This window comes from Lipophrys pholis, assembly GCF_963383615.2.
Source record: "Lipophrys pholis genome assembly, chromosome: 20".
NCBI classification, from domain to species: Eukaryota; Metazoa; Chordata; class Actinopteri; order Blenniiformes; family Blenniidae; genus Lipophrys; species Lipophrys pholis.
In genome coordinates this window covers 7648723-7662910 of record NC_137648.1, presented here as the reverse complement: position 1 = coordinate 7662910, position 14188 = coordinate 7648723, and the positions used below count along the sequence as shown (strand labels likewise).

Here is a 14188-nt window from a genome sequence, read left to right as displayed (position 1 = left end):
AGAGGTTTGCTACTTGGAAAACAATGTATGATCCTAATCAAACATCAAAAATGAGCCCAACAGTTTTCTATTATATTGCCAAGTATAACAGAGCTGGAAATTTCGCACGGCACGTCCCAATGTTGGCTCACTGGAAACATTCATTACAACTTGTTGACATTTCAATTTATTTCCTTGTCATGAACCAGACAAAAAAACATTGGGATGGATTTGCCATACATGGAATCATCCATGCCCGGAGCACTATTTGAGTGTTTGTTTACTCCAAAATGGGTGCCTGTGTGCAAAACATTTAAACTGTGAAGACAGGTTTAACCTCAGCGTTTAAAACAAGATCCCGTGTTACATCTGAGTTCGCACATTACAAATAATAGTGATTGGCTTTCTGCTCATGTTTGTCAATATTTGTTTAGTCCTACCAAGAAAGATTATGTTGGCTGGACTATTCTAAACTGCAAAATAGAATTACACGTCTTAAGATGTGTTTTCGTCTTCAGTTGTGTTTCGGCCTTTTATTTGAAAATCTTCCGCACTAAAGAAAGCAAATCTACAAATAGGATGTTCTCTTCATTTTGTCAGTGTGTGTGTGGCGGTGTGTGCGTGTGTGTGCGATAGTAAAACGACACTTTTTGGTGTCAGATGGTTGCCTCGACTTTCTTATGATTTGACGATTTGCTAAATCATGACCAATTTAACACTTTTTACCTACTTGATCACTGGAGCTGTTCAACTTAATTCTTGCCTCTGTCTGGCACACATACTGAATGGGACTCTCCTCATTCATCTTCTTCTTCATCTTCTTTTTCTTTGGGGATTTCCCCCATTAGTAGTTGCCACAACAAATCATTTTCTGATAATACCCTGTCTCTCTTTCCGACACCAGCCTGCATGTCTTCTCCCACTGCATCAATAAAACCCGTCGCTGGCCTTCCTCTTTTCATCTTGACCCATACCTTATCATCCTTTTACCTATGTAGCTGTCCTTTCTCCTGCATGAAAGACCATCATCCGCTCTGACTTTGCCACCGTCTCTACCCAGAGTTTATCTGTTAGCCAGTTTGTCACTCATGTCTGCGAAAAACTAGTGATCTGTATGCAGCTGCAACGTGTTCTGATGCTTTGGGGTAATGTGTTTTTGCCGACTTCGCATCTTGAGGACATATCGAGCAGCATTAGCCTTCATTTGGAGCCATGTACCAGACTGTTTTACAAATGTCCAAGATTTACTGTCCTTTCAGCTCCGCATATGACCTGGGTATAATTTGTGTAATTGCTCGCAGTCTTTTGTTACCATTTGTTTTGCCTTTGCAAAGCCGATGTGAGGTAATGTAGTATGAAATTATTATTACTATTGGTGACTGCCGGGCATTAGTGCTGCTGATAGTTGCTAGCAGCATGGCTGACTGTGTCGGGAGTTTTAGAACAAATTTGTGTGAAGGTCCAAAGAAGGTCCATGTTTCTATCCTTGCTATTTGCAGTATTGCCCACCTCTATTACTTCAAATGCTGTGTATCAGCCCTGCAGTACTGGAGGTGGGCCTTGTTCTGCCAAGGAAGATGAATGTGTGCAGTGTTACCATCTAACTAATCAGAATGTCTTTGAAGGCAGTTCAATAGCCCTGTCTGACCTCCTTTTGATCAATGCCATTCCACGGTGGGATTCTGTTTAGGGTGAGATGGTGAAAGAAAGAAAGAAATAGTCTTACTCTCACGCGGACACACCATGGCCATGCAAATCCCCACAATGTCACTGCTAATTTGTGAGGGTGCCACAATAGCACACGCAATTGCGCACAAACCCATACAAATGCTCTCAAGATGCTTTTATCTCTTTATAGATTTTCACTATTGTAAAAGGACAATGACATTTTATCTTCACTCATGTACCTACTATACAGTGTCATGTAAAGCAGTGTCACACTGTCGGACGTGGTTTTTTGTCTTCTTTTTTTCCAGCCACAGGGCACTCACATGTTCGGTCATGTGCTTAGACAAACCAATTTGAACCCGTCTGTGGTTGCTCTATCTGGCAGGAGGGCAGACAGTGCCAGACCCATTCAAGGAATGTTTCTCTGCATCAATCAGAAACCAAATATCCTTAAAGTAGAGGGTGTTTATTCGGAAATGCTGTGTTTTCTTCTTCCTCTGGATGCACTTATAAACCTGCTACTGCCATTGAACTCTTCATATATCATACAAACAAGTTGCATGCCAGCTTCATTGTTACTGAAGGCATGGCAACAGTGTTCATATTGTCTGGTTAAGAAGAAGGAAAGTCTCTGTGCCGCTTAACTGTCCAACTCCCAGAGCGGCTGAAGATGAGCTCAGCATCTTAAAGGACCCCTACAGCTCTCATGAGTCACTGTTTGTTTTTCCTCCAGCTGGGTTTACTGTTAACATCATTTTGAGTCATTCAAATAAGAAGACATAAATATTCCTATCACATAACCTTTGAGTGCATGTGTGGAAAACCCAGCTTTAAGACTACAGTGCCTTGGGGTTGATCCCCAGCAGGCCGTCAGGCAGATCAAACCATGGGACTTTGATGTGCTCTGGATTTGAATTGGTATTCAAATTTCAACAAGAAAAACAGCTGTGTTGACTGCCGTATACTTAATTCTGCATTGACTCAGTGTTTGCTCGCATTCACCCCAATGTGAATACTAAACCATAACAAATGGAAACTTGCACAATGACAGCCAGCATGGTTAACCCCAAACGTGTCACTTCCTGCTCTCCAGTTTGAATGTTTGTCAGTGAGGGCAGATACAAAACTTTAGTTCTCTCTGTGTTTGCACAGATTCTCTTTGTTGTGGCATGATAGAAACAACTATGATTCGTTGTACATCGTCATCAGTTTACCAAGGTGAACAGTAGATGCTGCTTTCTGAACAGACAATTTCAATAATTTGCTCTATTGATCAGTGAAAACGCTTGTATTCTGTGACTATATATTAACATTAGAAATTAACATTTTATCTGCGGGATGGCATATGTCACATTTCTAACGACATTTTTCTTTCTCGTTTGTATTTTTGGATATGCAGCTGGTTATTCACTTTTAAAAGCCTAACTGCAACATTTTTAGTTCAGGTGAAGACCAAAACGAAAAAAATAGAAAATAAATATATATATATATATATATATATATATATATATATATATATATATATATAGATGCTGGTTTTAAAGCGAGTCAGCAAGTTCATGGCTTTTTTGAGATGTCTTTACCAAGCTGACATTTCAATTGCTTTCACTAATAGAATTAAATAGATCAGTTCAAACAATTGTTCTTTCAAACCAGTCTCATTCCCACTTGCAGTTCTATTTTTTTTGTATCAGTGTATTTATGGTAGACCCAAGTTCAATGCAATCATAAATCATACATCAGTCCACACTCACAAAATTATACATTTTTGTTATACAGATCCCCTGCTATCTTAAAATAAAACCTGAGTGTGCTCGAGGTTCATTCTTTACACGGAACAGGCCTACTCACTTGGAGCCAGCTTTCCTTTTCCGTTTTATTTTTCCACTTTGGAACAGTTTATCCTGCACACACACAAAAGGCACATTATTATATACAATTAGTTATCCAAAACAGAAACGGGTGCCTTAACCCTTCAAACCTGTACATAGGAAACTCCTTATCCTTCTATATTTCCCCCCATTGAACCCTCCAGTTTGCCTAAGACAGGCTATAGACCTCCTCTCAGATCTGGGATAATGCAAAAATACCATAACATTATATTACAGTGAAGCCAAACATTGGTGACGAGAACCTCGGTCCCAAGGATGATCTCTGGCGCCCCCTTAAGAGGATCCCAGACGGGGAACCAAAGCTTTAGACAACACTGAAGTTGTTCACTTTATAGGATGTCTGCTGCTATTAAAGTTATAGCGTACAGTTTGCTCAACATCCAATGTGTTTTTTACTAAACATGACCATGTTTTAGACAGTAACAGATGGATGATGGATAATTTTTTCACTGTGATGTACAAAGGTGTTTATTGTGTCAGTACTAGATTTAAAACTCACTTATTTGACGGCCTCTTAACAAGCAGCGTCATGGATTTTACTATTAGAAATGAGATTATCAACATGAGCATGCCAAGGCTTAAAGCCATCATGTGAAAACATCTTGATCCTATAAATCCAAGTATGATAGGGGACAGTTTACATGGCTGGATGTGATTTATTTACTATAAGTATAAAAAGCAATGCATGTTTTTCTTTCCTCAATGAGAACGTATGTGTTTTGCAAATATTTAGAAGTGGTATTTTTCTCACCCACCCAGGTGTATGCCGAATCACTGTGAACATGGCGGGCGGTGTAAACAGACGTGGGACAGTTTCAGCTGTACCTGTGATGGAACAGGATACACTGGAGCCACTTGCCACACTTGTAAGTATATGCATGTGTGAATACATATGCAAGTTTTATTCGTCTGAGCAGTGTGTGTGTGTGTGTGTGTGTCTGTCTGTCTGTGTGTCTGTCTGTGTGTGTGTTGATTTGGCTTTCTCCCTTTTGCCTTAGAGTGATTAAGCCTTTCCTCTGTTCAAAGCCACAATTCTCAGCAGAGGGACAGATGAACTTTTGAAGTGCTCAGAGGCAGGGCTTTTCTCCCAACATTGTGTGTTTTGTTCTGGTCAGAGAAAAAGTAGTCTGACCCGGAAAGCCTCAGCACACAAAGAGAGCACAATCAGAAAGAGTAAGAAGCAGAAACAGTATTCTTTAAAGTCTTAAAATATGAGAATGCCATCCCTTTTCCCAAATGCTATAAATAATTTGGTCTTTCATAAAAAGATTAGTAGGAAACATTGTGCCTATGTATATAAATAAAATACCAGCGTTGACATAAAAGAGGTCTAAAGTGAAAGGTGAGATATTTTATTCTGAATATATCGTTTAAAAGATAAAATTACCATTTGGGAGAAAACATCATGCAGATTGTCATAACAAAAAATACTTAAGGCAAGATTTGTCTACTTCTTCCTCTGCATGTGCACACCGACATGAAAACATCCTACCATATTGAAGTAAGGTGGAAGTAGCATCATAAGTTGAAGCTGCTTCGGGGCCTTTGCTGCTTGCCATTATCAAGAGTTGAATTGTTCTTGTTTAAGAAGGTGCCGATTAATGTCAAGGTGGCTGTCAATCGGCTGAAGCTTTACTGATTTATCATGACCATGACTCCAAATCTATCAGTCAGGAAACTTTAATTAATCTAATTCCAATAATTCAAATGCTGTCAAATGAAGTCAAGAGAATTGCTGATGAAGGGCATCTTAATTGCACTGATGATTACTACAAAGACATGTTCAAATGGGTTTTAAATCCAGGGTTCAATTACCTTTCATAGCTGTATTGTGAGTGATGTGAGCTCAATCAACACAGGAAATACAATTAATTGTGTACATTTAGGTTAAGCACAATGTATTTAATGTTATATTTGTGAACTGGACGGTAAAAAACTCGCTAATTCTAAATTGTTCATAATTCATTTTTCCGTATATCCTGGCCTTAATATTGATCACATAGATTGATGACTTATCACAGAAAGGCCACCTGATAATACTGTGTAGGTTCCTCTTCTTCTTTTAAAACATCACGGTACATCAGATCATGGACTACCACTACATTTCTTGTATCCGGCATAACTCAACTCACTCAAATCCACATGCTTGTCCTTTTTCTACTTCTAAGAGATTCACTTTAAGAACAAATGCTCAATTTCTGTGTAAAATGCTCCTCCCAGTGTGCCTTTATAAATTGACAACCAACATTCAATATTATTATAATGTTATGGCTGTTCCATGTGGACATACTTACTGGATAATGCATTGCAATCTGCCATGTTACATGTGCAAAAATGCCAAGAGGCTGATTTGAAATTTGACTTCTGAGACGCTATGAACAACTACTTCACTAGTAGGAGACAGCTGAAGCAGATTAGGCTGTCTGGTTTGGGACCGGAAACCGGAGTCAAATCTGGTAGTAGCCAGTACATTGTGGGCAGGGAGGGTAGATAAATAATTATTTTCTCATTTTTTAAATGCCACTGCTTGGGCATGCAACTATAAGCTGGTCAGCGCTGCCTGTGGGTGTATCATGGGTGAATTAGAAACAGGCTGAAAAATAACTTTGGCACTTCGTGCTTTCTTGGATAATAAGAAGAAAAATGTATTTCTGTTTTTCCCCTTTCTGGCTGATAGTTTGAAAAGTTGTTCAGCTCTTTTGAAGCATAAAAATCAGTTTTAATAATCCTTAACAGAGAATTTGGTAAGACTTGTCTAATGTCTAATGACTTATATGTGTTAAGTTTGAGAGAGTCCCTCTCGGTATTGCTTTTTTTCTGAAAGGGTTAATTATGTGGGCTTTTAGTTATAATCACTCTTAATGGAAGCAGGATGAGTTACAAAAATGTTGATTTTTTATTTATTTTTTGCTTGGGATTAGACATTTATTAAAAGCGCATTATGTAAATTGAGGAAGTTCTTGAAGTTGGCAAGCATCTGCACGATATTCACCTGTAGTCCTTGAAGGAGTTTACAAGTGCAATACAAACATATAGGTCCCCTTGAAGTGATCTGATATTTATTAGGTACCTAATAACATGTGGACTGATGGAAGATTAATTGGTAAAGATGGACATATTTTTTTTTCTTTCAAAAATCAACATAATGAAAGTGTTTTCAAATTCTTCACTGAACTGTTTAGACCAGCACTATCACATTTTTAGATTTTCTATTGTATTTTCAAGATTTGTTGCTTTTCTTCAGTAGGAAAATTGTATGTATGCTGTATGTTGAAACTGAAAATGTAATTGTCCTTGGGCTGTTGTCCAAGTTAAAGGCTGTCAAATCTCAAAAGCTTCTTATATAGTGTACAATAGTGTTTTGATCTGCTAAAGTTGTGCGTTTCTGTGAACATTTGTGTGACAATAGTTTCCTTTTTTTTTTTTTCAAGCCCTTTATATTAACCCCAAAATGTTATTCTGAAATTAATAAGCGCAGTCTATTTAATTCACTTATTTTATAGTCAAATAACATTCCCTTCAGATCAATTTGTCTGACTCTCTTATCTTCTAAAATAGAATGTTCGCAGTGTCATACATCCGTAATGCAATCCTCTGAGAAATGCTACTTATTAAGCTCTCCCTGTGATGTGATCATTGGCCACTGGCTTTGAACCAGTGTAACATCCTCAGGCTTAACAACTCTGTTGGTCTTTTAAAGATCTCTCTGCAGGGCCACTCCTTCTGGACAAGAGTCTGCTATAAAAGAATATCTTCTCAGCAAAACGTGTGATGAAAAACCTTCATGAGCTGAACAGAATTAAAAAAAATAGTAATAATCAAAATAATGAAAAAAAATAAATAAATTGCACAATCCCTCTGATCAGTCACATTTCAGTCAAGAAAGTTTCACTCCAACTCATGTTCCACTTGGAGGTGTAATTCCCTTCCCTGGCCCATCGCTGTCTGTCTGAGTTGTTCCGACACAAACATAACATCAATATGTTGTCAGATAGATTGCTGGGGTGTGTTGGACAAACACCAATTCTTGACAGGAGCTGAAAGGACACAACAGAGATGGGAGAGACAACCACATGGAAGTGTTCACTTCAAGGAGAGAAAACACCCATGTGTTACTTTAGATCATTCCTGGACTTGGCTTGGTTCAATTTCTAGTCAGTTACATAAAGAAAACAGTACAATGATCTAAGAAATTGTATATGTAGGCATCATACAGTATACAATTGACGTTATAGTATTATAACTATCTGCACTGAAGTAGATCGTTCAGGTATTTCTTCACATAAGGACTTTGTCTCTTTTGTGTTCTACTTTTGAAAACAAATTATTTCCCCCTGCTTCCATTCTCAGAAAGAGCCTGTTACTCGTGTTAACTATGATGGATGACCACAGTATATGGCTAAATGGCACATATAGATGTTGTGGTTTGGCCGCTTACAGAGCAGAAATGCGCGATAAAGAGCAAAATTGATGGTCTTATGTCATATAGTGAGACGGGTAAAGTGTGACTTAAATGAACCTAACAGAAAAAAAATGATATTGCAACCAAAATAACACTGGCGCGGCCACAAAATTCTAGTTTGTAGCTTCCCACAGAGGTGAAATGCTGCGTCGTATCCACTCAAAATACACTTCAGTTTTTCTTTTGTTAAACTTTGTTCATACAGTTCCTGAAGGTGCCAGCAGCGTAAATAGATGATGCACAGGAAAATGCTGTTCTTGTGTAGTAAGCATTGTTGTAGCAAATTGTTGTTGATACACAGTAGGTTTGCAATCAAAGTACATGATTTAGATATTTAAGTATACCAATCATGTCGTGTTTGAGGCATCTTCAACCTGGCTGAAGATGGCTCAAACACCACATGATTGGTATTTGAGGCATCTTCAACCTGGCTGGACATTGATGGCTTTCACTGTGAATGCGTGAGTTGTTTGTATCTCTTGCTTACAGATTCCCTGCCTGTTATATTAAAAGTTTTAAATCATGGTGTTTTTTTTTTAAAGCTTTCATATATGATTTTATAGGGTGTTTTGTACACAAGCCAGACAAGTCATTCCAGTCGAGTATGATCTATCAGTGATATTGTTTGTGGTGACAAGTATAATATTACAAACAATATTTACATTATGTGTGCATATACATTCCCTAAAAGCGGTTAGAAAATATATTTTTTCCCTTTTGTACTTTGGTGCATTTCAGACGCTGGACTTACTTACATTATCTTTAATAAAGAAGTTGACTCTGTACTTTTAACAGAGACCTTTTTTTTTTTTTTTTTATCTGTACTTATAGTTAAGTAACGAATGTGAGTAATTTTCTCACTTATGTCTCCCTGGGATTTCTCACTCTAAACAAGAATGTCCAAATTGTTTTGTCTTGTATTGTGTTTTGCTGTAAGTTCTTCTCTGGCAACACCCTCAGGGCAGAAAATGAGAATGACTGTCGGAAGAATCCCTCACAATTTTTTTTATCAAAACAGGGAGTTCACACTTCTACCACCCTTTGTTCAGTCATGGTTTAAATTAGAAAGTTGCCTCTTGAGTAATGTTAAAGGTGAAATAACCTTCATCAGCTTGAGGATACTAATGTATATTACCTCCTCACTGGTGAGGGGTTTTTAGTCCTGGTCCGTTAACCAACCGTGTCCCTCCTTTTTCCCCTGCTCCTCCTCCAGCCATCTATGAGCCTTCGTGTGAGGCTTATAAGCACTTGGGCAGGTCCTCTGATGCCTACTGGATTGACCCTGATGGCAGTGGACCCCTTGGCCCCTTCAAAGTCAACTGCAACATGACAGGTGACGGCGTGTGTGCATGCATCTGTGTCTACATGAGTGTGTGCCCTTTTGCCTCGTCCCAGTGACCTGATGGGGGATACCTCGGCAGCCCTTTTCGTCCTTAAGGTTAGACAGCAGCAGTTATAACCTGCTTTACCTGGGGTTTCCATGGTAACACACTCACGGTTAGTGACATTTAACTGTGAAGGAGCAGCAGCAGCCTCAGATGCACGTATAAACATCAACACACACAACACAGCATGAATGTATGAGACAAACGTGTTTTGCAAAAAAACCCAACAGCGCTTGAAGAGTCCGAGAGACACTTGTGTAGCGCACACGTACCTGCACGCACACACACACACTCTCGTGCACTCACACACGCACGCATTCAGTGGAATAAGCGGATAGTCTGGAACAGCAGAGCATGGAGGCAGAGCAAAGGCGAGACTTTTAATGAAATGTCACTGCACTCGACTGGCTGGCCCCTTAGTCACACTTAATAGCACACTCACACACCTCAGAAATGTTAAGAGTTTCTCTTTCTGCCACACACACACACACACACACACACACACACACACACACACACACACGCACACACTACCTTGACTGACATCAAGAATGAACAGGGAGACATCTGAGTGACTGGTTCATGCTATAACACCACAGAAGTGTCTATTAGGTCCTGAAGTCTCATCGCTGTAACTTAGATCACACAGCAGAAACCACGACACCTAAACCGCCATTTTCTTGCGCGTGTGAGCGGGTGCGTGCGTGTGTGCATGCGTGAATCACAGTGTGAGCAAATCTGTTGTCTGTCTAAGCATGTCATTTGTGTCGTATTAATTATTTTAGGATGAATTCTTGTGTTTCTCTTATTTTTTCTTTTTCTTTTTGTTGTACGAACAGAGGACAAAGTATGGACGACAGTTATGAACAGCCTACCAGCAAAAACTTCCATCACTGGTTCAAGTAGAGAGAGACGCACGGTCCTACAGGTCAACTACAGTGCGTCTATGGAACAGGTAATCTCTCACACATGCAAATCAGTTTTTTTGCCCAGTGTAACATTTGCAACCATTCTTCAGACTTCAGGTCCTTCAGACAGGATGTCATTTTACTTGTCTAGAAATTGATGTGACTAAAAAAAAAAATAATAATAATTTCTACTCGACAAGATCTCAAAAACAGAACCAGTATCACTTGATGATCAAAATGTTGAAACTGAGGGTAACTTTATAAATACATGGGCATGGTTCTAGACTCCTGAAGCAGTTTATCTCGAAGACGGGCTTTCAGCGGCTTTATCTTTACAGGAAACTCCGTGGCCTTGGATTCAGTCAGCAAAATGTTGGCGCTTGTTGATAAATTACAGTGGACATGTTTTTAACCTTTCCTCTTCCTGCTGTGTACGGTCACCGAAATTGCAGGACAAAGAATACAATTTCTGGGCTTTTGGCAATGGCAAGTAAGGTCCTTGGCAAGTCTCTGATCCAATTTCTTAAAAGGGAGAAAGTGAGCAGCACCCTGTCAGGTCTTTCGAATTCTCTCTCAAGCCAGTTTGAGACTTTAAACTCTGAATAATGTATTTAAAAAATCCTTTGACCAAAGAGCAAAGTGATTGATGGGGTGTGAAGCACGGCCATGACATGAACTCAGAATTCAATGGTTATTGTTTAATATGTAAGTATTTTTGTCTTTTACTGAGTCCTGTGTTTGGTGAGCCAAAGACCACATTCCACCCCAGTGAACCATAAGAACTATTCCATTGTCTGCTTTATTCTTCCACTTGATTTTAATTTAACCTGTGAGAATGCCTCCTCAAACATTTTTCTCAATATGTATGTTTTATTGTGGGAAAAAGAAGAAAAAAAAATGAATAAAGACAATCCTAGGCCCTGTTTACACGACGTTTAAATTGAAAACGCACCATTTTTTGCTTACACGGCAATGTTTGGAAGACAATGTCCATTTCCATGGAAATGGCAGAAATGCTAAAAATGATGTAGTTTCCATGCAGAGCCACGAGTGGGTGATGTTTGCCGTTTGTTTCAAACCACACGCTTCTCGAGAACAAATGAGCTTTACCAATTGGAGCACACGGACATTCGTGTGGACAGACGATGAAGCTGCGTTGCCGCTACGAATGACTGAACTAGAAAACCACCATAGAGAATATGGACTGGGGGTCATGCCACTCAAGAGGCCGCTATTGTTATTACTGTCCATTTACTCACACATGTGCAAATGAATTATTTAATGTGGCTGTGGTGCGCAATAGCAGCATTTCAGAAATTCTGCTTTATCACATGTTTACATGAAGACGGACTTGGAATGTTTTTTTTTAAAAAGTTCCACCTTGGGAGCTGGCTCCAACCACTGTTTGTCATGTAAACGCACTCCCAAAATACAACAAAGTTTCTTCATTTTCCCACGAACATGTTGGCATATGAATCAGGCCTTATGAAACAAGTGTTTCTCTTATGTTTGAAATAATATTCTCCTACTCCTTAAACTGGGCCACATATTGAATATATTGCAGTGTATTATGTTACCAACAGGACCACTGAGTTGAATTTTGACAACATTTTTCCTCTGATATCTGTCAGCAGCATTGTGGCAACGTTTTCTGCTGTGTTGGACTGCCTTCCCCACCGCGCGCTGAACAAATGTCTTTGTTTCTCCCACTCTCACTGCAAAGATCAGCCAGTAATAGACTCATGGGAATGGGGAGAATACAATAGCAGCACCCATGTGTGAATTTTTGACAGCTCAGTAAATAAAAGGTGAACCAGGTGTAAAACCAAGTACTGATAATTATCTGCATCTGCAGATTTAATTTCACCGTGCATGAGCTCCATTAAGTGGTTTCTTTTATCTTTTTAAAAGGAAATATGCTGTTTAAACAGTCATACTCACAGGCAATTGAGAGTTCCTGTTACATGCTGACATTTTGGCTTGTGAGGAAAGAACAGAAGGTCACTGATCCAATGTAATAAATCTGAAAGTCATTGTTCATCTTTTAACTTTTTTTTTTTTTTTTGTTATATTTAATTGTTGCAGCAGCTTTGACCTGTGTTATTTCTGCCCATAGCCTTGAGTACTCTTAAGAATAAATACTTTTTTTTCAAGTGGCAAAAAACTGAGCAGGAGTTGGCAACCTGTCCAGGATGTTGGGGGTTTTTTTTTCGGTTTTTTTTTCTACTCCTCCCCTGAGCAACATAATTGAGAGAAAAATTCAAATGGATTCGCGATATATTCTGTAATGCTTGTTAAAGCTAATATGAGTGTCCCCTTTTCTGTAGTCTTTATCAAGAAGACTGAAGTGACTCATTTCTTAATTAAACCCATAATGGCCTCTCATACACGAAACAAATTAAGCTTGTAACCATGGCAACATTTTATGTCAACAACTTAACAACTGCTGTCCAACCTGCACATGTTTCTTGTGTTTTCTTTGTTTTAATAAAGCTTTTTGGAAAAGTATACTCCCTGTTTCTTTGCCAGATTTGTAAGGAACATGCATTTGCAGGATGAGCTTAATATGTGAGTTGCTCCCATTAGATATTTGTCAAATCTTTTCATCCAGCCAAATGATATGAAATTTATATGAAATGAAATGATAGTATGATTGAAGTTTGAGTACGTAATAGTAATTACACAGCCACAGCAGCCTGGCACCTCCTCCTCAATACTATTCGTCACCCACATACGCAGCTCTACTGCTCATCCCACAAATGCGTGTTCCTTAGAAATGTGGCACCATGTAAAAGGGAAAATGCTTTCCATGAGAATGAGAGTGACATTCTAAGGAACATTGTTTATACAACAAATAAGTTTCAAATGTTCTTACTTATTGTTTACATACAAATCCTCATTCAACCAACTCCACACTGTATCTTTCAATTCAACGCCCTGTTAATTCAATCGGTTTTCTTTGGAATGTGCGGTGATAACCCAATGTAATGAATATTTAACCTCTTATTTGTACCACTTGTCTGTTGCTTGTCTGCTACATACGACTCAGAATACCTGAATCTGCTCTCTTACGCTCAGGAGTCGATATCTTAATCTTTCTGGTGAGTGGTTATAGATTGCAGTTGTCACTCCCAGGCAACGGCAAACTGTGTGTGAACTTTACAGGTATCAAAACTGCAATGAGGAGTGACAGCGGTTTTACCTGCACAGTGCACAAGACCACAGTGTTCAATGAGATGACATGGTTTGAGTAGCATATCCTTCCTGTAATTATATTCCCTCATGATTTGTATGGATCACTTGTTCCATTTTCAGCTTCTCAAAGTCACAGGAAGCTAAATTAAAACAACTTTATGGTACACTTTCATTTTGCAGCTCAATAATTTGTTCTCACATGAAATTGACCTGTCTGGTTGAATAAGATAAACTGAAAATACATATCCATGCGTGTGTTTCCAGGTGACAGCCATCACCACCAGTGCAGAATACTGTGAACAGCAAATCGCCTACAGCTGTCGCATGTCCAGACTGCTCAACACTCCAGGTAAAGGCTGAGGGTGGCATCTTTATTCAACACTGAGTCCAACACAAGCAGACAGCGCTGACAAAAGGCAGAATGGTTGCTTTTTTACCACAAAGGGAAGTTTGGTGGGACATCCATAACAAAAACACCAGAACTATAAAACATTCTTATGGCTACTTTATAGAAGTCATGGACGTGTTATGAATGCTATTTCTCAAGTTTGAACATGGAAACCTATTAGAGACTCTGGATTAACAGGTCAGACGGTGCCAGCATAATCACACCACCAAATGCACGCATCGGAAAACAATGTCCCATCCCCTGAGCCGAGCTCCACAGACAATGTAAAATCTCTGCCAGGGAGCTTTAAC

General features: G+C 39.1%; 1 protein-coding gene across 1 annotated transcript in view; it reads left to right on the top strand.

Moving 5' to 3' along the window:
* cntnap2a (contactin associated protein 2a) overlaps positions 1-14188 on the top strand; it is a 327533-nt gene that overhangs the window by 203835 nt on the left and 109510 nt on the right. Inside the window, exons 12-15 of the mRNA XM_080489327.1 lie at positions 4299-4405; positions 9215-9334; positions 10226-10341; positions 13754-13838. Of these exons, the coding sequence (XP_080345453.1) occupies positions 4299-4405; positions 9215-9334; positions 10226-10341; positions 13754-13838 (428 nt within the window). The remainder of the gene's footprint in view (positions 1-4298; positions 4406-9214; positions 9335-10225; positions 10342-13753; positions 13839-14188) is intronic.